At 41.4% G+C, this 23,595-nt stretch overlaps 2 protein-coding genes across 3 annotated transcripts in view; both read left to right on the forward strand.

Moving 5' to 3' along the window:
• CAPZA2 (capping actin protein of muscle Z-line subunit alpha 2) overlaps window positions 1-9,272 on the forward strand; it is a 45,238-nt gene extending 35,966 nt beyond the window's left edge. The window contains exons 7-10 of the mRNA XM_048836143.2: window positions 1,468-1,546; window positions 3,628-3,699; window positions 6,758-6,820; window positions 8,297-9,272. Of these exons, the coding sequence (XP_048692100.1) occupies window positions 1,468-1,546; window positions 3,628-3,699; window positions 6,758-6,820; window positions 8,297-8,437 (355 nt within the window). The 3' untranslated portion in view covers window positions 8,438-9,272. The remainder of the gene's footprint in view (window positions 1-1,467; window positions 1,547-3,627; window positions 3,700-6,757; window positions 6,821-8,296) is intronic.
• Window positions 9,273-18,400: 9,128 nt separating this feature from the next.
• On the forward strand, window positions 18,401-21,515 carry LOC125630353 (zinc finger and SCAN domain-containing protein 20-like). 2 transcript variants are annotated; one of them, XM_075124439.1, is made up of 3 exons: window positions 18,401-18,992; window positions 19,724-20,293; window positions 20,877-21,515. In XM_075124439.1, the coding sequence occupies exons 2-3, from the start codon at window positions 19,762-19,764 to the stop codon at window positions 21,071-21,073; spliced, it is 729 nt and encodes a 242-aa protein (XP_074980540.1). In that variant the 5' UTR covers window positions 18,401-18,992; window positions 19,724-19,761; the 3' UTR covers window positions 21,074-21,515. The 2 variants fall into 2 exon arrangements, with proteins under 2 accessions (XP_074980540.1, XP_048692103.2); XM_048836146.2 differs by having other exon boundaries at window positions 18,401-20,293.
• The last annotated feature ends 2,080 nt before the right edge of the window (window positions 21,516-23,595 follow it).

Raw genomic sequence — 23,595 nt, forward strand, 5'->3', positions numbered from 1 at the left:
GATTACACAGTAATGTTTATAACTTAAATTATGATAATGCCGTTTACACTGAAGGATGACAAAGGACTTTACAAACCATTGAAATGACTTACTTTTTCACTAAAATGTAGGCTCTGCTCGAGTGAAATATTGCAATCATTTAACAACCTGCAGAATACTAGTTACCATCCTGTAACTGTTCAGGAAGTGAAGAATATGTTCTTCACATTGAAACAAGAAGAATATTAGGTATGCAGAATGTAGTAACACAAATTAGAGTTTAGTTAGGGCACTGTGGTTAACATCTGTTTATAACTGATCCTTTGGCACTTCTTGTAGCTGCAAGATGTCAGGACCTCAGTGTTATGGCACTTGTAGCATTTCAGTGCCATTTAGCAGCCTAGCTGGGAAACTAGTGACTCAACACTGAACCAACAGCTTCTGCAGAACCTTATGCTCTCCACCCCACCCAAAGATAGCTAAGTACCTATCAAACCCTACCTTGCTTGGACTTTGAGTTCTGAAATTATAGCCTAAGGTATCATGGATTTGGACATTAACTTGTCATCTGAAATACATTCAGTGGAGCATTTCTTCATCAATTTGTGTGGATTAATTATTTGGTCATCTTAAACTGTTTTTTGGTCTCTGTATTGTTACCTTCTGAAAGGGAATAAAATCTGTAGCTAATCTTCTTGTGGAAAGTGAGTTTATGCTGTACCCAAACTGTTTGTTTCTTAAACATGCACAGAGTAGAAATTGTGGCTGTCCTAATATAGCTTTTTTTTCCTCCCTGACAGAATGATCCACTAACCTTTTCAGAAATGTATGCCTTGCAGGGAGGCAAAGTTTGAAATGTAGCCTACCTGTATTTCTGACATCTGGAAAGATACAATCTCCCCTTGAGTGGTTTGGGAAGACTATTGCATTCCTTTGTAATGGAAGGAATGCCTACGGTTCTGGAGCTTTATATTTCTGTCAGAGCAGTCCAAAGCCTTAGCTACAGTTAATATTGTAGTGATTCATGGGTGTTTTGGTATTTTTTTAAATAAAAATGCAGATTCTAAAGCTAGCGAGCTGCAAAAAGGTGACTGTTACTGGAGATTTCCAGTAATAGTCTTCCTTTGCTCTAAACAGTACTCAGCTACACATGCCCAATTGACAAATAATTAATAATGAGGAACATTTTTAGAGACCAAGAAAAAGTTCCTGTTAGAATGGCTGTATGAATAAAAAATCATGCTTCATATCCAAAAGCAGCAATAAGTGTTTCTACAGAGTCCCAGTTTTTCTCAACTGTTTGTGTCTTAAAACCATGAGTGATTTTCTTTTGTAAGAGTATTGCGTGTTTCCCATACTACCTCCCTTAGTGATTTCAAATTAAATCCAAGTGTGTCATTAGTAGTGCAAAACTAGGTGTTTGAAATTCAACATTTTATTCAAATTATTTTCCCTGCCTTATTTATAGCTGCTGTTTTTATTTTTAAGGAATGGCCGTTGGAGGTCAGAATGGAAGTTTGCAATTACCCCTTCAACCACTCAGGTGGCTGGCATCTTGAAAATTCAGGTAGGCTTATCATAAATTGTATACTTCAGCGTATAGTAGGTCTCTAGGTTTTTTTTTAACCACGGGAATCTCATGGTGATGTAGCAACAATAATAATTGTGGTACAAGAAAAAATGGAACAAATACACATTTAATTAATCATTCTGCGGTATTTTAAAATAAACTGGCATTAATTCTGTCTGTAAATAGTCATTCATGGATTCATATATATATATATATATATATATATAGTAAAAATGGATGATGGAGGGCTTTGGAGACTCATCTCATTTTGTGTGTTGTGGAGCGGGGGGTTGGGTTTTTGGTTTGGGGGGTTTTTTTTTTTGGCTCTCTTGCCTCCTGAATCAAAAGGGTTGGTGTCTCGTCAAAGAAGGCTGGATGCAGGTTTAGGCTATTTTCTCTTGAAGGCATAGGATTAGAGGAATATACTCCTTGTTCCAGAAGTTGTATGTTGCTTCTACAATGCAAATGGAAACACTTTCTAAAAAAGGATTAAGAATCGGCGTTTACACTATCAAAAAAGTCAAACATTTCCTTGAATACCGTACCAGACTTATTACAAGATCAGCCAAAGTAATGAGTACATATATACATTAGAAATCACTAACGTACGTCCTTACCAGTCCCTATGGGAAGGCAGAAACTCTTTCCCAAAAGAGTGATTGTTGGAGCCTCTACTAGAGGAATCCTAACGCCTGTGTTTTATGATTTTGCTGTGCATCATGGGCAGAGTCTGTCTTTTTCAATAAATGTTTCTTCAACTGTATCAAATTCTCATTTTCTGATAATGAATGGCACCTTTTTCATCTGTTTAGAGGGGTAAAAAATAGAATTGATTTCCTTCTCTGTAAATTCAGCTGTGAATGAATGGTGTCAGTTATTTTTGCCACAACTGGTAAACAGATGTCCTCTTACCCTTAAAAAAAAAAAAAAAACTCTCCTCCTCTGTTTCATTTTGGAAGTAGCATTTATATTGATACAGTGCCATTGATGTTCCTCTGTGAAAGTGATTAGAAAGGTAAACATGGATGGGCATATCCCACAATTTATTAGGTACAATTTACAGTTCAGTTGCCCATTTTTTTATCAGTGAACTCTAGGGCCACAAGTGTAAAAACAAACACAAACAAACAAAAAAATCCTAATTTTCTGTCTCAAGGCTCAGTTCCAAGACCTTTCTCTCAGTTTCAGTTGCAAGTGCATGTGCATCATAATTTCCTTTTGATTCTGGCATTAAAGGCCACAATCCTTTTATCCTTAGCATTTTCCAAAGATTCCAGTTTAAATTGTAACGATATCCATTCCTCTTCAATACCATGTCATTTGTTGTGAATAACCTTACATCTAAGTACCTCTTTAATTTCCCATTGGTGTTTAAATCCTCCACATAGAAACCAGTGTTCAGCATTATAATCCTACATTTTCAGTGTCTTCAAATCACTCCAGTTTTTAACTCATTGACTTTATCAAGATTCGTTTTAATACCTTTAAAGAATCTAAGACTAAGACTGGTAGGACTGTAAATTGAGGGCGGGGGGGGGGGGGAGTACAGTAAACCGTTGTGGGGAGAGATCAAGAGTTTCAAAACATATTCTGCTTTGTCTCCTAGTTAGGTTACTAATATTATTGTGCAGGAGGGAATTCTTTTTAGAAAGATCACCTGGGCTTGCTTAATACAAGATGTCACACTGCCTCCAGCAAAAAGTCTGGGTGAGCAAGGAGGACAGCAACACACTGCAGTCTGAAGCTTTGCCAAAACTCTCCTTGAACAAAGTCAATCCTCGCTACTTGAGTAGCTTCCAAAAAGTCTCCTGAAGAACAACACCTTTCTGCTACCGCAAGTAGCTTGGATAAAATGAACTGTTAATTGCAAAAGAAATTCCTAGACACGAAAAGTGCTACTCTGAGCACATAAATGCTGAGCACTTCAAGTATAACTCTGCATTTCAGTGAAAACGCACCACCAATAGCTCCCGCCCTTTCCCCAGAAAAGTGTGTTTACATATTGACGAACGTTGGCATTTTACCACCATGCTGATTCACTATCTGTCGTACTGTAATATTGTTTTATTTTTGCATAGGTTCACTATTATGAAGATGGTAATGTTCAGCTAGTGAGCCATAAAGACATACAAGATTCATTAACAGTGTCTGTAAGTTATCTTTTTACAAGATCTCATTATCTGTTTAAGTGACACATTTTTGGTATAGGTTTTGGATGTATTATTTAATATGACACTGTTAAGACTTTTGATGCTCAGCGTGAGTTCTGGCCTTTGTATTCTACACTGCAAGTGTTTTTTCTTGTATTCTACACAACAGTGCTGGTTAGACATTCTGACATAAGATACTTTCACCATTTAGAAATACGTGAATAAAATTGTACATGCAAGTAGCTAGCTAATATTTTTACATTGCGTGTACATTTAGGTATAGATGTCTTCTGTGTTCTGTGAAGTCCTCCAGAGTACTGTAATTTGAATTTGCTGCATGACTTTTTTTGCTTGTGACTTTTAAAGAAACAAGACAGATTAATTTTAGTTGTGAGATTATAGTTAGTTTAAACTGTCTGCACTTATTATTATTTATCTGCACTTACTCTAACTCTTGCTAAACTGTTAATTTTAGGTGGCTGTGTGGCTTATGGAATTATATTTTGAATGTGCAATGAGTTTGGTCTGTAGTACCTGCTGAACACACTCTCCTTCCCCTCCCAAGTATTGCTACACAATTGGCAGCATTTGCTTAGGAGAAGATGAGGGCTCTAAAAATAGCAGTGTGTTAGGGGAGAATTCCATAACTAGTGTTAGGCTATACTAGTTCAAGCTATCTGTAACCAGTGATATCAGGCCTTTGATTTCATGGACATTTAAATCCATTTCAGGGGACAGAGACAAAACTTCACATATTCTGCAGCTGAGAGGCTCCACGCCTGCTGGATACAGGCCTTATTTCTTCTTAGCTGTCCCTTTTCGATAGAGATGATTATGGTGCATTAGGGAGGAGATGCCTAAAAATAACCATTTGTGTGGAAACAATTGCATCCTAAGGCCTGTTCACTATAGGGACTGGTGCTGTCTGAGTGCAGAATGAACTAATAATTGCTCTTAATAATAAAATACCATGACTGGTAGAAGGCATGAGGAAGTGAATAAACATATTCAGTGCTTGGGGTGTCCATTAATAAACTTGTCAATGAAATTATATTAGCGGAAGGGAATGGAAAAAGTACATTTTGAAAGCATCTCAGATGATCATGACATGCTGATGAAGAACTGGGCTCCGAGTGCCAAACTGGATTTAACAAAGAACATGGCGAATTAAAATAAATATCTATTTAAAAAAAAAAAGCAAGGCTCGCTGGCTTTCCAATCACAATAACAGCATACAGAGTGGGGAAGTGCGGTGCTAAATGATAAAATTTCAGAAGTTGTAGACATGGAAATTATTTCTGAGTCAAGTAAAGGGACCAAACATCCTTACTTATGCTCTTTTCATCTGACAGTTGCTTCAGTGGAGACTGAGGGGACTGTTCCAACAGTGGGTCCTGTCCTGCCATATCAGTCAGATACTGAAGGACCAATCTGGACCAAGAGATTTGGTGCTTAGCACTTCCTCAAACAGCCTGCCTTCCTTGCTCTTAACAGGGAGAAGGGCAACAAAATGTGTCCTCTTCAGGCATATTTAGACTTCAGGCATACAAGGCATAGAAGACAACACAGGCAAAGCCCGCTGTCCTCTTGGAGAGAGCAGGAAAAGTGCCTTAGCTGTTGGGCCCCCTCCTTTTCTTCACCATGTGGCTGAGCAGCAGCTTCCTACCAGCAACAGCAGACCTGAAATGAATAATTTCAAAGCTCCCTTGCTAAAGACAGATATGAATAAGTATGCCAAATCAGTAGGGGATTCATTCAGTGTCTCTCAGCCCTCCCAACATACATGGCCTTTTTTTCTGGAAGCTGAGCAGAAGCTGTTAGTCCAGGAAAGATTGCCTGACTCAATAGAGCATATGAGGTCTCTCTTCCTTGCCTCTCTGCAGGATTCAGGCCTCTTCTTTTTCGCTAAGTGGGCACCACCTCCACTGGTCTCCCTCTCTTCCTCCTCTGTAATTTCCAGGAACCTTTTTATAGCTCCACTGCTGAAGACAACTCCTCCCATCTCTGTGGAAGCAGCTCCTCTTGCAGATCTGGAGGCTACCACCTTCTAGGCATACCCCTCAAGGAGTTAGCTTAATTTATTTCCCATAAGGTCAAATTCTGACTGGTAGAAGACAAGGAGAGAGGATTACCCATTCTTTTAGGATGGGACTCTTGGCCAAGGCGCTCTGCTAGTCTATCTAAAAATGTTGGCATTAGGATTCCCTGCTCCAGATGCACCCTTATCTCCGAGTCTCCTAAAAATGTGCAAGCTAGACCCCCAAGTTCCAGTATCCCTTATTTCTCAGCTCAGTAGTAGCCTCTTGCTGGAAATCCTCTTGGAGCTCTGATCAATTGTTCATATTCTTAAGGTTGCCCTGTGTAAACTGAGTTTTATGGTAAAGATTAAACATTTTAACACCCTTGTTTTACAATATTTTTAGAGACTTATTTTTCACTTCTGTTGAATAATCAAATATGTTATAGTATGAGTACTTTCAAATGCATCTCTCTACAGTCTTGTTATTGTTATTGGTCTTTGCCAATAATTTTGGCAAAAATAACTGGAGAAGGGCTCAATGAGATCTGCTTGTTTTGGTATGTACTATCCTTAGCTGTTTAAATGGCTCTATATTCTCTTGCCCACAGGTATTTAATAGCCGTGGCTTCCATAAATGGTTCTATAGTGACTTGCCCACAAGTAACTAGACAGTGATACTGCTGCAAATTTTCTTAAGATTCACTAGTTTTTCCTCTTTCCAGTAATGAGCTTAGTTTATACTTAAGGACTATATTTAGAGATATGCAGCACCAAGGCATAACTCAGGCATTCAAAATATAGTACCAAAGAGAAAATGGAGTTACTCAGGCTTTAGGAAGCACAAAGTTTTTCAAATTGAGGCTTGAACTGAATAACACTTGTTATGAAAGCCCAATTAATCTATTATAGACTTTCTGGCTATTGGAGGCTACTTTAAGCATCTTATAATTGCAGGAGAAGTATAATTCACTGACAGCTTTTTTAGGGTTGTTACATTTTAGAGTTACTTAATTTGAAAACAAATCCTTTCTTCCCTAGAACGAAGCCCAAACAGCAAAGGAATTTATAAAAATTGTAGAGGCTGCAGAAAATGAGTATCAGGTATGACTTCTGAAACATCCAAAATCTATTACTCATATGTAAAACAATGCGTAATTTCGCCTAATATTGTGTACACTTAGACTGAGTACGAAAACTCATGTAATATTACTGAAGAAGGAAAACTGGCTTTTGTAAGTGAATGCAGTTTTGGTATTTCATTTCAATTTTAAGGATTATTGCTATAATACCGTTCATTTTATAACTTTAAGAAACAGAGTCAAGACAGTCTAATTGTGCTGATAGCTAGAGTGCAGAACTAAAACTTCTCTGTTACCCGCATTTCCTGCTCCCAGTCCTTCTGGTTGTTCCACCTACTTGTTGCGTCTTGTTTTAAATTAGACTGTGAGCTTTTTGAGGGCAGATTTTTTTGTCAGTATAGCACAGTGGGACCCTGAGTTTCACTAGAGTTTCTAGGCACAAGTGTAATCCACATTATTTCATTTCAGAAGTGCACAACCTCTTATGAAAGGCAAGTCCACAGTTAAATACTCTGATTGGATGGACACATCTTGATATGTAGATAATATTTCACCAGAGCAAGAAGTTCACATTTTGGTGGAAATTTCCATCTAAGCAAATCAGAACCTCACCTTATTTGAATAAGACAAGTATTTCAAATGGATGAGGTTTATAGAGTTTGCAAAATATAACTGTTCTAGGAGTCATTTGTGGAAATTTGAGTTCCATGTTCATTAAACTTTTGATCTAAGGGATCACTTTCAGGCACGAAATTATATCCCACTTGTGCTTTTTAGCAAAATAACACTGTACACTTTAAATTCAGATGACTAAAAGTGTTACTTGTAGTGCTTACACGTATTTAGTCTTGGAATGATTGGATTTTTATCATTAAGCATTGATTTCACAAACAAATATTTCCATCAATAATCAAAATTTACTGCGAGGCAAAGGAAGAATAATGCTGCTTGAGAATTTGAGTTTGATTTAAAGATATTTACTTGGCATATTTTTGATGTGATGTAAGCAATTTGTTTAACAGTTATAAAGCTTTAATTTTTTGAATCTCAGCATCTGCTGTCATTAATTTCCCACAACTGAAAATTTAAATCAACTTTTTAAAAATGCTTTAAAATATACATTGATATTATCAGTTTGAATTTTTTAATTCTGCTGACCCTAAATGTAGTGTATGTGCAAACTGATCACCCCCATAGGGGGGAAAAAAGTGAAAGGTTATGGTCTATGGTAATGCTGTTAGCTCTCAAAACCTACATTTAACTTTCAAAACCAAGACAGAGTTTGGGCTCCCATTTGACAGCTTACTGAAAACATGTGTGATCTTAATTTTTTTAGACTGCATAATTTTAGTAAGACTTAAGAACAGGAGGCAACAGGTTACACATTATCCTGTGATTATTTGAATTATCTGTATACGTATGCCACTGTTTCAGTTATTTTCTTTTTTCCAGTGTAGTTTTGTTTTGAATAATTCTAACTCTTTGCTCTGTTTAACAGACTGCTATCAGTGAGAATTATCAAACTATGTCAGACACTACTTTCAAGGCCTTACGTCGACAATTGCCAGTTACCCGCACTAAGATTGACTGGAACAAGATCCTTAGCTACAAGATTGGAAAAGAGATGCAGAATGCTTAAGAAAAACATTGCATGACTGGATAATTTTAGTGTTCTTTCTTTTCAAATAAAAAGTATTTGGAACTGTTGTCACCCAGTCAGCATGGGCTTTTGCCATTGAAAAATCACTGTAAGTACTTTGGTTAGAGCACAAAGCTTAACGAATGAACCTTTTTTTGTTTGTTTTTTTTCAGTTTGTTTCCTTTTTCTCAGAGGGTCGCAAAATCAATATAGCTGAAAACCTTCCTCTAGAGTTTCTGTTGTACCTTTACTTTTTTTTATAATGAAAAGACCATGCCTTTAGATTTCCATTTAAAATTAAGAACGGTTTAAAAAATATTTTTGCATACAATAACTCTCTTGCTTTCATATGAAGTGAGCAACTTCTGAAATTTGCTGGATTCCTTGAAGATTTCAGTAGTGTACATTTCTAGTTCAAGGCTCATGATGGATTTAGCCATCTGTGCTGCTGTAGAAATCATCTAGCCCTTCATTGGATGCAAGACTGGGGAAAGCATTGTCTATTTTAAGTATCTTAAAACCTTTCAAAATACTTATTCAGCTGGCTCAGTGTTAACTTTTTTAAACAAGGCCACGGTCTTATGCTGTTTGAAGATTTTGAAATTAAATAAAGTACTTATTTCAGAAATGCATTTAATGCTTTATTCCTGACAGTTACTTAATGAGTTCAGATTCCATCTGCCAGAGTTATTTTTATCATACAGCCACAAATGTAATATAACAAGGCATATTGTAATATATAATCCTGTACTCATTACCATGTCTCTGTTTTTTTTTTCTTGGATTGAAATGTACTAAAATTCAATGTGACATTAAAATGCAGATTTTCTATTTATTTGAGTAGCAAATCAATTACTGATTGATCCTGTTGTGTGGTGTTTTTAAAAATATGGACATTGCCTAAAACTGATATTTTCACGTTGAAACTTGGTCGCTTACTGGTTGCAATTAGAAATGCTGGGTACGTATATGGTTTGCTGTAATAGCACATTTCTCCATCTCCCCATTTGTAAGATGCATGCTCATAATATTACTCTCTACTAAGGACTGCTTGAAGTTCTTAGCTTATAATAACTTACTTTTTGCTGTAGGGAATAGAAGAGATTTAGGTGCCTGTGAAGACCAAAACGAATCTCAATCTGCTAGAGGGGAATCCTTTCCTTGTGTGCTGCAGTTGTTTTGGGATTGAAGTGTTTTTTAGGTTAAAAAAAGAGACCCTGCAAAGAACAAGGTATGCAGTCAAACATTTCAGCAGTTTGAAATATATAGGGTTTCTTTTTAAAAACCTGCATAAAAAGAATCTTGTTTTTTTTTTAAAAAAGGTGTGATGTGTCAAGAATGGTATTTTGAAAATCTAACTTTTTAACCACTAATTAAGTGAGAAATAATTGGATTTTTATAGCTGTTAAGTTTTACTTAAATTGTGGGAATTCTTGTAGACAATAAGTGTGGTGTGAATTAATGCACGCACTCCTGGAAGATGCTCAGATACAAGAATGAGCACAGTATCAAAACCTGAACAGAATTCTCATTTGTTTACAGCATGATGACCCGATCACTTCTGTTTAAGTCGTAGTTCATGGTATAGTAAGAGAAGTATGATGGACGTAGGCTTATGCAAACTAATCACAGTAATGATTAAGGTGGCACACCTTATTTGTCTTTCTGTGGAAGGGTATATAACTGTTAGTAACTTCAAGAATTCAAGCTCTGCAACTCTACAATATTGAGACTGTAGAAGAGCTGATTTTCCTCAGCTGCATACTCTTTCAAAACTTAACTGATAGGCAGAACACTACCTGAATACTATATTGAAAATATACTGCAAACTAGCTGTATTGTTCAATAAACACTGGCAGGATAATAGCTTATAGCAGCTGCAGCTGAACAATGATTTATTGTACAACAAATCTGCAATCCCTTTTTAAGATCTATATACAAATTTTACAGCATTTTTTTTTTTTTTACATACTTGCTGATTAGAAGAACCAGCCAAGGGGAGAAGGGGAGGTGACTGGATGGTTCAGGGGAATTGTTAGGCTCCAGACCGTTGTTGTCTTTTTTTCATTTCTAGGTCATTGGTTTGTGTGGTCTAGGTCAGTGGTTTTCAAACTGCGGTTCACGACCCAGTACTGGGTCACGGAATGTAAAGCACTGGTTCACGGCAGCTCTGGTCAGCCCTGCTGACCGGGCTGTTATAAGTCCCATCGGCGGTGCTGCCCGGCTAAGGCAGGCTAGTCCCTTCCTGTTCTGACACTGCGCTGTGCCCTGGAAGTGGCCAGCAGCAGGTCTGACTCCTAGGTGAGGGGGCCACGGGGCTCCATGTGCTGCCTGAGCACTGGCTCCGCACTCCATTGGCCAGTTGCTGGCCAATGGGAGCTTGTGGGGGGCACTGCCTGCGGGTGAAAGCTGCACAGAGCTGCTTGCACACCTCCACCTAGGAGCCAGACCTGCTGCTGGCCGCTTCCGGGGCACAGCATGGTCTGCGGTGCCAGGACAGGCAGGAAGCCTGCTTTAGCACCCCTCTGCGCCACTGACCGGGAGCCACCCAAAGTAAGCCCGCGCCCCTTCCTGCACCCTAAACCCCTCATCCCTGGCCCTAGCCCAGAGCCCTGCCCCCCTTCTATACCTTAACCTCCTGCCCCAGTCCAGAGCTCCCACACCCTGAACCCTCATTCCCAGCCCCACTCCACAGCCCTCACCCCCACACTTCAATCCTCTGCCCCAACCCTAAGCCCCTCCCACGTCCCAACCCCCTCATCCCCAGCTCTGTTGGGTCTCGGACATCAACAATTTACTTCAACTAGGTCGTCAGAAAAAAAGTTTAAAAACCACTGATCTAGGGCAAGGATCCATGACTTAGTAGTGACCTATCTAAAATCAGCTTTTGATTTCAGTTCCTAGTACACAGACACCCATAAAAATTGTCCTTTTTGTTTGGGAAGAACCACCAAGGAGTGAATAACCACAGATAACTCACTAACACCTTGCCCTCTGATGTGGTCTCGTCAGGATCAGACATATTGGAGAAATCGTGAGTAGGCAGAGCATTAGCAATGCAGTCTTGCTGTGTGAATTTCAGGCTTTGGCTATTCCTCCAACATGCTAATTTTTACTTTGTAATTTGCAACCATGTGTAATAACATTGTATGTTTATTCACTTCTTCAGTTACACATTGTACCTAATATGCCATCAATGGGGTCTATGATGTCACTAAGTGTAGCAGATATTTTAGTTGCTTTTCTCAAATGGGACAGGTTCAGAATTGCTAAATTCTCTTCAGATTCTGCGACATACCTGCAGGATGGCTTTGAATGGCACTTCACCTCTGTATCTTTCTCTGTCTGTAAAATGGAGATAATACTTGGCTACCTCACAGGCTTTTGAATATTCATCAGAACAACATGAAGTAGCCTTGCGGGAGTGTGGTAATAGACTTAATGTGTATTGTTCTTTTTCTCACAGGACTTCTACTTTTGGAATATAAAGAATCAAACTTGCTTTGTATAGGGCTATGTGAATATATTAGAAACACTTACAGTTGATAGTGACTTGTAAAAAAAAAAAAAAACAATGTTCATGCTTTTTCCTTGGTTACATGCCACTTAGTGCAGTTTTTGCAGCTCTGGCATTATGCCATCTGCTGGTTGTACATTTATTTTTCACTTCCATTAAGAGCTCAGTAATATCTCTGTACAATCTACAGTAGGACAGTCCCTCCTTCAGTCACGTTTACCTTTATATGCATTAGTTTGTGTTCAGCTACACTTGACCTCTGGCCAGTTCACAACAGCTCATTTTTGTATGTCCTGCTTAAAACTGATGAGCATACATGATGGAATAATCTATGTATCATCGTAAATTGCACACTGTAGTGTGCCAACAACCAACCTTCATATTGATGATCCCATATCCCTGTGCCAGTCCGTGTGTGACATGAGAATGTCATACATGTAGCTGGCAATAAGTAGATGCTTATAAGTAGAGGCTTAACTTTGTTCCTTGTGTCCATGCCAAGTGTGATGAATGTGGCAGTACTAGCCTCATACTTCAGAAATAAAAACTTATCTGTATCAGGGAAAGGCTATGCCACCTTAGTAGGAAAGAGTGAAACTGCATCCGATGAAGTGAGCTGTAGCTCACGAAAGCTTATGCTCAAATAAATTGGTTAGTCTCTAAGGTGCCACAAGTACTCCTTTTCTTTTTGGATATACAGACTAACACGGCTGCTACTCTGAAACCTGAAACTATTCTGAGTACCATAAAGCCAGTCTGCCTACAATCATAGACTAGATTTGGATTATTTGTTCAAAAAGCTTGCAGTTTTTCCTTGGAATGCAAGTGTCAAGGCTATACAATTAAAAAAAAACAAAACCCTAACCTCATTGAAAATGGGTAGTAATTAGGTGCAGGAGTTACAAATAGAGACTAACTGTCCATTCCCACTCAGATTTCTCCTCATTGTTCTGTGTGAGGTGCAGGGAAAGAAGTAGTTTTCTTCTCCACCTCAGAAAAGCACCTAAAATGAAACATAACAGATGTACTCTAATTCCCTAGCAGCGTGGTGGCTCCTGATTACTGCTACTGCCACCAATGTGGATACCCCACATGTAGAGAGGCTTCTGGGTTTTGGTGGTGGGGAACAGTGTTACACAGGTGATGATTAGTGGGACGGGCAGAGTATGATCAGATCCAAGTGTTATGGGACAAAGGAGAACCTGCACTTCAGAGAAACTTAAGTGAGGCTGGGGAGACTGAAAAAAATGTGATAATTGCATTCTTGGCTATGAATTTGTATCTATAACTTAGTTTAGTCAGATAAAGCAACACAATTTAAAGTATATTAATGGCTCTTCTCCCACTTGTCTTTCCTTGGTAAGCTGAAACTATGCAGCTGCAAGTCTGTTCTTGTGGAGTGTGTCCCCCCCCCCCCCCCCGTCCCCCCCCCCCAAATGCTTGGTTCCAGAGGAGCATGCAAGATTTATAATCTGAACAGTTCTAGTTTGAAATCACTCAGTGAAAAGAAATCAAATAATTCTCAGCTAACCTGTAGCTTGTAAAGCTGTTGACAGAAGCAATGTTCATACAATAAAAAATCTGAATGCAAAGTATGACAACTCATAATCATGGTGTTCAGTTGATTTGTATTTTACTACTAAAAGAAATAAGCATTTCTGTTGGTGAGCGTATGGACTATTGTTAGAGCTCATTACTGTTGTAATTCTTTAAGTTTCTGCTCAGTAAGAATTGCTAAGAATGCCTTTTGTTTTGAAATATGTAGTCTCCAATACTGAAATATATAAATATTACTTTTTAATTTTAGTAATGTTATCACATATTGAAGATTGTTTTAACAGATAGAGACTAAAATGACCGTTGAAGCAAAATGAGAATTATGTCCCAAATGAAGTAAACCACCATTGTGAGATGATCAACTAGCAAGAAATAAGCCATAACCTACAGTTTGCTTGTGCTTTTTACCTGATCTTTAGGGGTAGAAACTGAAGTGTAATATGGGGAGGGATGTTTTGTTGAACCAGCAACCTAAACTATCTACTTAGTACCATAATGGCAGACTAATAGCCTTAAATACAGAACTGAGTACTATTAAAGTTGTAACTTCATGTATGACATTTTAAAGAAAAGGATAAACCCGTAATCCAACGTAGAAGAAAAAATATCAAGTACGATGTCATTAGCATTTTTGTATGGTAACTAGTAAAATGCAGCCATTCCAGTCCAATGGGTGTGCTGTTGATTTAAGCTATGGCTACACTAGAGAGCTTACAGCTGCACTGCTGTAGAGCTGCTAGTGCAGACGCCCTAAGCCTATGGGAGGGAGCTCTCCTGTTCATTTAATTAATCCACCCCAATGAGTGGCGGTAGCTATGACTATGGGAGAAGCTCTCCTGCTGACGCGTAGGTTGGTGTACCTTATGTCACTCATGGGGGTGGCTTATTCACACCCCATAGCGACATAAGTTATATTGACCTAAGCTGTAGTGTAGCCCTAGTCTAAATTAGTGAGAGCATAATCAGGCCTCCACTGTCCTGGGCTTAGTGGAGGCAAGCAAGCATCTAACATAACAGCCATCCTTTTATAAAGCTGCTTGAAAATGTCATAAGGGCAGTGAATCAGGTTGGTCATTCAAACTTTCCTATCTCCTGTCCTGTTTCGCGCCCCCCCCCCCCCCAGCTTTGTCATTTAAAAGTTTTATTTAAGATTTTCAGAAGCAGAAAAAGCTAAACTTCAGCTAAAATAAGCTGAAAGTACTTCACTACTACTATTTGAGCAGTACAGGAGGAACAAAATGTGTTTAGAAACATTTCCCTCTGTACTGGTTTGGTACTTCAGTGGCTCCTATTCATAAAGAATTCATCTCTATCTTGGGCAGTAATGCAGGAGAGCTATCCCTGGAGAAGAGATGGGCGCGGGGGGGTGCTGAGAAGCAGAAGAGGGTGGAGGTGGGCTGTGTTTTGAACTGGATTATCTCCATCACTCCATATGCTGTAGCAAATTATCTGTAAAGGAAAGAATTGAAGGGAGGAAATGCGGAGTGGAATACGCTGACGGTCAACCTGTCAAATTTGAGGCTCTGTGTGGGTTAAGGACAAATGAACAGCAAAAGAACTTGGCTGTTAGTGTCTCTCTTCTCTTCTGCTGCGGTTGAGAGGGCTGAAGAGGAGGCAGCTGTGTGGCTGGGAGCAGACCCAGCCAGAAACACCATAGAAGTACTGAGAAGGCAACAGGAAGCCAAGAACAGCCAGAGAAGCACTTTTAATGTGACCTTGAGAGAGAGCTGAGAAACAGCTTTTTGGATAGAATGCTGGCTGGAAAAAAAGCCATGGAATATTAAGCAAGGAAACTACTGTTTGATTCCTACTGTGTTCAGGGAAACAGGACTTTTCATATATTTGGTCTACATTACAGAGTTAAGTAGACTCAAGACAGCTGATGACCTAAGTGTCTACACTAAAAATTTGCTCCTGCTGATGTAACTGCCCCGCTACACCGACTTAACTCCACCTCCATCAGAGGTGTAGAGTCAGCACTAGCTAGGTTGGTGCAGTTAGGTCGATGCAGTGTCAGTATAGACTTACATCGACTGTTACTGGCTTTCAGAATCCATCCCGCAATGCCCTGCACTGACAGTAGAGTCGGTACAAATGCTCCTGGTGATGAGCACCATCAACACAAGGAGCATAGTGTGGCCACGCAAAAACGATTTAATTACTGACATCAACATACAGCTTCTGAACTTAAGTTGACTCAATTTTGTAGTGTAGACATGCCCTGAGGGAGCCCTACATCAACTCAATGGTTAGAGCACCCGCCTGCAGGGCAACAGACCCCCCTGTTCAAAGCCTTTCTCCCTCTGATAGAGGGGGGGAATTGGAGTTGGGTGTCCCACATCTCAGACAAGTGTGCTGAAAGTTGAGATGGGCACCACCACCTCCTCTGGCCATTTCCCTCAAGAAACATCTAAGGTGCCTAAGCTGCCTGATTCCAGGATTCCTGTTTGCGGAACCCTGACAGAGAGAGTTCCTCCCTGCAGCCTGGAATTAGGTGCCTATCTCTCAGGTGTGGGGAGGAGGGAGTGCTTTAGGACATTTTGATATCTCCCAGTGTGTATTGACAGGACAGATGGAAAGTTAAGGTAAGCGCTGTATGTGTTAATTGCACGAATTTTGGAAAGAAAAGTCAATGGGAGACATGCTTCACTACAGGTGTACTAAAGAAACTAGCAAGGCTTCACTAACTGAATAACCACACTGAACATTTTATTCCTCACAAAAAGATGAAATATTTCATGCCCAGAAAAGTCGGTGTCCCTTCTACCTTCCCCATCCTCCAAATTTCTTTCAGTAAAGTAAACTTTGGCTTCTCTCAAAGGCAAGGGTTTGAGAGACTGATTTATTGTTCTTCCCCTCAACCTAAAATGGGGAGGGAGAAAACGCTTCTGGTTCCTCTCCAGTCTTTCAGCCATCTGTCTCTGCCTCCTTTCTCCTGTGCATCCCCAAAGGCAAATGAGGCTGCAGAATGTGTATGGAGACGCCAAATTCTGATTTTCCAAGAGCTCTTTTTGACCAAAGGCCAACCTTGCTTTCGTTATTTCTTTATTAGTCCTAAGCACGCACATCCTCATTGGCTCCATACAGCTCCTGGGTTTTATGGCGGGAACAGGGTTTATCATAAAATACTCCACAGAATACATGGCTCAACATGATTGACAAGAAATATGTAAATGCTGCTGGCTAATACTTTGGTGGGGGGCTTTCAAGAAAACTTCAGTGTGCTTTAGTAAGTAATATTGGGGGGTTCATTGGTTGACAGACTACCTGAGAAATGTGAGTGCCCCAGGTGAAATTCCCACTTGGTTCTAAACAAACAAAAAAGGATGAAAATATTATAATGTATATTTTAAGCCTGAAAAGGGGTTTGTCTGTTTTGTTTTTTTTTTTAAAAAAGCAAAACAAGTGCAATGCTTTTTTCTGATTTAAGAAAAAAAAAATTTCAGTCACAAATTTAATTAACACATTTTATTTATTTAACAAGCATCATCAGCATGGAAGCATGTCCACTGGAATGGTGGCTGAAGCATGAAGGGGCATACAAATGTTTAGCATATCTTTACAGTGACCAGATGTCCTGATTTTATAGGGACAGTTCTGATTTTTGGGTCTTTTTCTTACATAGGCTTCTATTACCGCCTACCCCTGTCTTGATTTTTCACACTTGCTGTCTGGTCACCCTACATATCTGGCACATAAATACCTTGCAATGCCAGCTACAGAAGTGCCTGTTCTCACTTTCTGGTGATGTTGTAAATAAGAAGAGGGCAGCATTATCTCCTGTAAATGTAAACAAATATGTTTGTCTTAGCGATTGGCTGAACAAGAAGTAGGACTGAGTGCACTTGTAGGCTCTGAAGTTTTACATTGTTTCTGAGTGCAGTTTTGTAACAAAAAAATTTACATTTGTAAATTGCACTTTCACTACACAGAAATTGCACTACAGTACTTGTATGAGGGTAATTGAAAAATACTTTCTTTTGTTTATCTTTTACAGTGCAAATAATTGTATTCAAGAATAATGATATGCTTTGACTTCAATTACAACACAGAATACAATATATATGAAAATGTAGAAAAACATCCAAAATATGTAATACATTTAAATTGGTTTCAGAGTAACAGCCGTGTTAGTCTGTATTCGCAAAAAGAAAAGGAGTACTTGTGGCACCTTAGAGACTAACCAATTTATTTGAGCATGAGCTTTCGTGAGCTACAGCTCACTTCATCGGATGCATACCGTGGATACTGCAGCAGACTTTATATACACACAGAGATCATGAAACAATACCTCCTCCCACCCCACTGTCCTGCTGGTAACAGCTTATCTAAAGTGATCATCAAGTTGGGCCATTTCCAGCACAAATCCAGGTTTTCTCACCCTCCACCCCCCCACACACACAAACTCACTCTCCTGCTGGTAATAGCCCATCCAAAGTGACAACTCTCTACACAATGTGCATGATAATCAAGGTGGGCCATTTCCTGCACAAATCCAGGTTCCCTCACCCCCCTCCAAAAACCACACACACAAACTCACTATCCTGCTGGTAATAGCTCATCCAAAGTGACCACTCTCCCTACAATGTGCATGATAATCAAGGTGGGCCATTTCCAGCACAAATCCAGGTTTTCTCACCCCCCACCCCCCCCATACACACACAAACTCACTCTCCTGCTGGCAATAGCTCATCCAAACTGACCACTCTCCAAGTTTAAATCCAAGTTTAACCAGAACGTCTGGGGGGATGGGGGGTAGGAAAAAATAAGGGGAAATAGGCTACCTTGCATAATGACTTAGCCACTCCCAGTCTCTATTTAAGCCTAAATTAATAGTATCCAATTTGCAAATGAATTCCAATTCAGCAGTTTCTCGCTGGAGTCTGGATTTGAAGTTTTTTTGTTTTAAGATAGCAACCTTCATGTCTGTGATTGCGTGACCAGAGAGATTGAAGTGTTCTCCGACTGGTTTATGATTCTATTGTTTAACAGTAAAACTGCGATTAATCGAGATTAATTTTTGTAATTGTGATTAATTTTTTTGAGTTAATCGCGAGTTAACTGCAATTAATCGACCGCCCTAATCTGTACATTTAAACACTTGTTCAACTTACCTTGTTTTATCTTCAGTCTATATCAGCATATTTTAAATTCCCTGGGTAACGGTCAAGATGCACATGTTCTACTCCAAACACAGACTTTTGTGTCTTTGATATCAGACGTTTGATCTAAGCTAAAAACTGCTTATTTCGTTACTCCACTAACTTTCCTCAAATGCTTGTGTGATGGGTTTGGTCACAGAGACCCCTCCCTTTGGACTGTCACCTGATGTGCTGAAACTCTGAGCCTGTTTTCCCTGTCAGCTTGGGACTCCAGAACCCTATTTTGTTGAGCCAGATACGCAAGCCTGCTGCAACACAGACCCAGCGACTGAACTACGTCCCCAAAGCTGCAGGCTTTAACTGAAAAACCACTCAGCAGGTACTCCTGTCTCCAGCACCCAGACACCCAGCTCCCACTGGGATCCAAACCCCAAATAAATCAGTTTTACTCTGTACAAAGCTTATACAGGGTAAACTCATAAACTGTCCATCCTCTATAACACTTATAGAGAGATACGCACAGCTGTTTGCTCCCTTACGTATTAATCACTTACTATGCATTCAATAATAAGTGATTTTATTAAGAATAAAAAGTAGGATTTAAGTGGTTCCAAGTAATAACAGACACAGCAAAGTAAGTTACCAAGCAAAATAAAATAAAACATGCAAGTCTAAGCCTAATAGATTTAAGAAACTGAATACAGGTAAATCTCACCCTCAGAGATGTTCCAATAAGCTGCTTTCACAGACTAGACTCCTTTCTAGCCTTGGTCTACGCTAGGAGTTGATGTCGAATTTAGCAGCGTTAAATCTATGTAAACCTGCACCCGTCCACATGATGAAGCCCTTTTTTTTTACTTAAAGGGCTCTTAAAATCAATTTCCTTAATTCACCTCTGACAAATGGATTAGCGCTTAAATCGGCTTTGCCGGGTCGAATTTGGGGTACTGTGGATGCAATTAGATGGTATTGGCCTCCGGGAGCTATCCCAGAGTGCTCTATTGTGACCGCTCTGGACAGCACTCTCAACTCAGATGCACTGGCCAGGTAGACAGGAAAAGGCCCGCAAACTTTTGAATTTCAGTTTCCTGTTTGCATGGTCACCTGCAGCTTGCCACGCTGGCCGGAGCTCATCAGCGGAGGTGCCCATGATGGAGTTCCAGAATCGCAAAAGAGCTCCAGCATGGACTGAATGGGAGGTACGGGATCTGATCGCTGTATGGGGAGAGGAATCTGTGCTATCAGAACTCCGTTCCGGTTTTCGAAATGCCAAAACATTTGTCAAAATCTCCCAGGGCATGAAGGACAGAGGCTGTAACAGGGACCCAAAGCAATGCCGCGTGAAACTTAAGGAGCTGAGGCAAGCCTACCAGAAAACCAGAGAGGCAAATGGCCGCTCCGGGTCAGAGCCCCAAACGTGCCGCTTCTATGATGAGCTGCAGGCCATTTTAGGGGGTTCAGCCACCACTACCCCAGCCGTGTTGTTTCACTCCTTCAATGGAGATGGAGGCAACACAGAAGCAGGTTCTGAGGACAAGAAAGATAGCTCACAGCAAGCAAGCGGAGAAACCGGTTTTCCCGACTGCCAGGAACTGTTTCTCACCCTGGACCTGGAGCCAGTCCCCCCCGAACCCACCCAAGGCTGCCTCCCGGACCCGCCAGGCGGAGAAGGGACCTCTGGTGAGTGTACCTTTTAAAATACTATACATGGTTTAAAAGCAAGCATGTTTAGTGATTAATTTGCCCTGGCATTTGCGGCTCTCCTGGATGTACTCCCAAAACCTTTGCAAAAGGTTTCTGGGGAGGGCAGCCTTATTCCACCCACCATGGTAGGACACTTTACCACACCAGGCCAGTAGCACGTACTTGGGAATCATTGTAGAACAAAGCATTGCAGTGTATGTTTGCTGGCATTCAAACAACATCCATTCTTTATCTCTCTGTGCTCTCCTTAGGAGAGTGATATCATTCATGGTCACCTGGTTGAAATAGAGTGCTTTTCTTAAGGGGACATTCAGAGGTGCCCGTTCCTGCTGGGCTGTTTGCCTGTGGCTGAACAGAAATGTTCCCCGCTGTTAGCCATGGGGGGTGGTGATGAGGGGCTAGCCACGTAGTGGGGGGAGGCAAAATGCGACCTTGGAACGAAAGCACATGTGCTGTGTATGTAATGCTAACAGCAAGGTTTACCATGAAAGAGTGTAGCCATTGTTCTAGAAAATGTGTTCTTTTTAAATACTACTGCCTCTTTTTTTTTCTCCACCAGCTGCATGTGTTTCAATGATCACAGGATCTTCTCCTTCCCAGAGGCTAGTGAAGATTAGAAGGCGAAAAAAACGCACTTGTGATGAAATGTTCTCTGAGCTCATGCTGTCCTCCCATACTGACAGAGCACAGACGAATGCATGGAGGCAGACAATGCCAGAGTGCAGGAAAGCACAATATGACCACAAGGAGAGGTGATGGGCTGAAGAGAGTAAGTGGTGGGCTGAAGAGAGGGCTGAAGCTGAAAGGTGGCAGCAGTGTGATGAGAGGAGGCAGGATTCAATGCTGAGACTGCTGGAGGATCAAACCAATGTGCTCCAGCGTATGGTTGAGCTGCAGGAAAGGCAGCAGGAGCACAGACCGCCGCTACAGCCCTTGTGTAACCAACCGCCCTCCTCCCCAAGTTCCATAGCCTCCTCACCCAGATGCCCAAGAACGCGGTGGGGGGGCCTCCAGCCACCCGGCCACTCCACCCCATAGGATTGCCCAAGCAACAGAAGGCTGGCATTCAATAAGTTTCAAAGTGCTGTGTGGCCTTGTCCTTCCCTCCTCCACCATCCCTCCTGGTGCTTCTCTCCTCCACCACCCCTCCTGGTCTACCTTGGTAGTTATCCCCCTATTTGTGTGATGAATGAATAAAGAATGCATGAATTTGAAGCAACAATGACTTTATTGCCTCTGCAAGCGGTGATCGAGGGAGGAGGGGAGTGTGGTTAGCTTACAGGGAAGTAGAGTGAACCAAGGGGCGGTGGGTTTCATCAAGGAGAAACAAACAGAACTTTCACACCGAAATACCATCCAGTCATGAAACTGTTTTCAAAGCTTCTCTGATGCACACCGTGCCCTCCTGTGCTCTTCTAACTGCCCTGGTGTCTGGCTGTGTGAAACCAGCAGCCAGGCAATTTGCCTCAACCTCCCACCCCGCCATAAACATCTCCCCCTTACTCTCACGGATATTGTGGAGTGCACAGCAAGCAGTAATAGCAGTGGGAATATTGGTTTTGCTGAGGTCCAACCGAGTCAGTAAACTGCGTCAGCGCGCTTTTAAATGTCCAAATGCACATTCTACCACAATTCTGCACTTACTCAGCCTGTAGTTGAACAGCTCCTGACTACTATCCAGGCTGCCTGTGTACGGCTTCATGAGCCGTGGCATTAAGGGGTAGGCTGGGTCCCCAAGGAGAACTATAGGCATTTCAACATCCCCAACGGTTATTTTCTGGTCTGGGAAGAAAGTCCCTTCCTGCAGCTTTTGAAACAGACCAGAGTTCCTGAAGATGCGAGTGTCATGTACCTTTCCCAGCCATCCCACGTTGATGTTGGTGAAACGTCCCTTGTAATCCACCAGTGCTTGCAGCACTATTAAAAAGTACCACTTGCGGTTTATGTACTTGACGGCTTGGTGCTCTGGTGCCAAGATAGGGATATGGGTTCCATCTATGGCCCCACCACAGTTAGGGAATCCCATTGCAGCAAAGCCATCCACTATGACCTGCACATTTCCCAGGGTCACAACCCTTGATATCAGCAGAGCTTTGATTGCGTTGGCTACTTGCATCACAGCAGCCCCCACAGTAGATTTGCCCACTCCAAATTGATTCCTGACTGACTGGTAGCTGTCTGGCGTTGCAAGGTTCCACAGGGCTCTTGCCACTCGCTTCTCAACTGTCGGGGCTGTTCTCATCTTGGTATTCTTGCGCCTCAGGGCTGGGGAAAGCAAGTCACAAAGTTCCATGAAAGTGCCCTTACGCATGCGAAAGTTTCGCAACCACTGGGAATCGTCCCAGACCCGCAACACTATGCGGTCCCACCAGTCTGTGCTTGTTTCCCGAGCCCAGAATCAGCGTTCCGCCACATGAACCTGCCCTATTGGCACCATGATGCCCACATTGCCAGGGCCCATGCTTTGAGAGAAGTCTGTGTTCATGTCCTCATCACTCACGTCACCGCGCTGATGTCACCTACTTGCCCGGTATCGCTTTGCCAGGTTCTGGTGCTGCATATACTGCTGGATAATGTGCATGGTGTTTAATGTGCTCCTAATTGCCCAAGTGATCTGAGCGGGCTCCATGCTTGCCGTGCTTTGGCGTCTTCACAGAAAAAAGGCGCGGAATGATTGTCTGTCATTGCCCTGACGGACGGAGGGGTGACTGACAACATGGCTTACAGGGTTGGCTTACAGGGAATTAGAATCAACAAAGGGGGTGGCTTTGCGAGAAACTGAATGGCCCCCTCAAGGATAGAACTCAAAACTGGGTTTAGCAGGCCGTTGATTTCACAGAGGGAAGGAGGGAGGGAGAAGAAAATGAATACAAAACAAATCTGGTCTATTTCTTGTTTTGAGCCACTTCATCTATCTTTATACATCTTGCTGGCAGCAGACTGTGCAGTACGACTGCTAGCCATCATCATCTCCTGGGTGCTTGGCAGAAGACGGTGCAGTATGATGACTAGCCATCATCTTCTGCTGGCTGGAGGTTAAAAGACAGCACACTGCTGGTAGGACTGAATCGCCACGAGACGAAACAAGGGAAATGACCTGGCTGAGTCACTCCCATGTTTGCCCAAGCGCCCGGTTAAAAGAGCACCCAGGACTACGTCGATGATGGCTACCAGTCATATTGCACTGTCTGCTGCCAAAAGGCTATTAACTGCTGCTGTGTAGCAATGCAGTACCACGTCTGCCAGCACCCAGGAGACATACAGTGACGGTTAGCTGA

This window comes from Caretta caretta, chromosome 1 (genome assembly GCF_965140235.1).
Source record: "Caretta caretta isolate rCarCar2 chromosome 1, rCarCar1.hap1, whole genome shotgun sequence".
In the NCBI taxonomy this organism is placed as follows: domain Eukaryota; kingdom Metazoa; phylum Chordata; order Testudines; family Cheloniidae; genus Caretta; species Caretta caretta.

Coding starts and splice junctions, on each gene's coding strand:
- LOC125630353 (XM_048836146.2), top strand. CDS start 19,648: ATGCACTGGCCAGGTAGACAGGAAAAGGCCCGCAAACTTTTGAATTTC. Junction 20,294..20,876: donor AGGCGGAGAAGGGACCTCTG/GTGAGTGTACCT, acceptor TTTCTCCACCAG/CTGCATGTGTTTCAATGATC.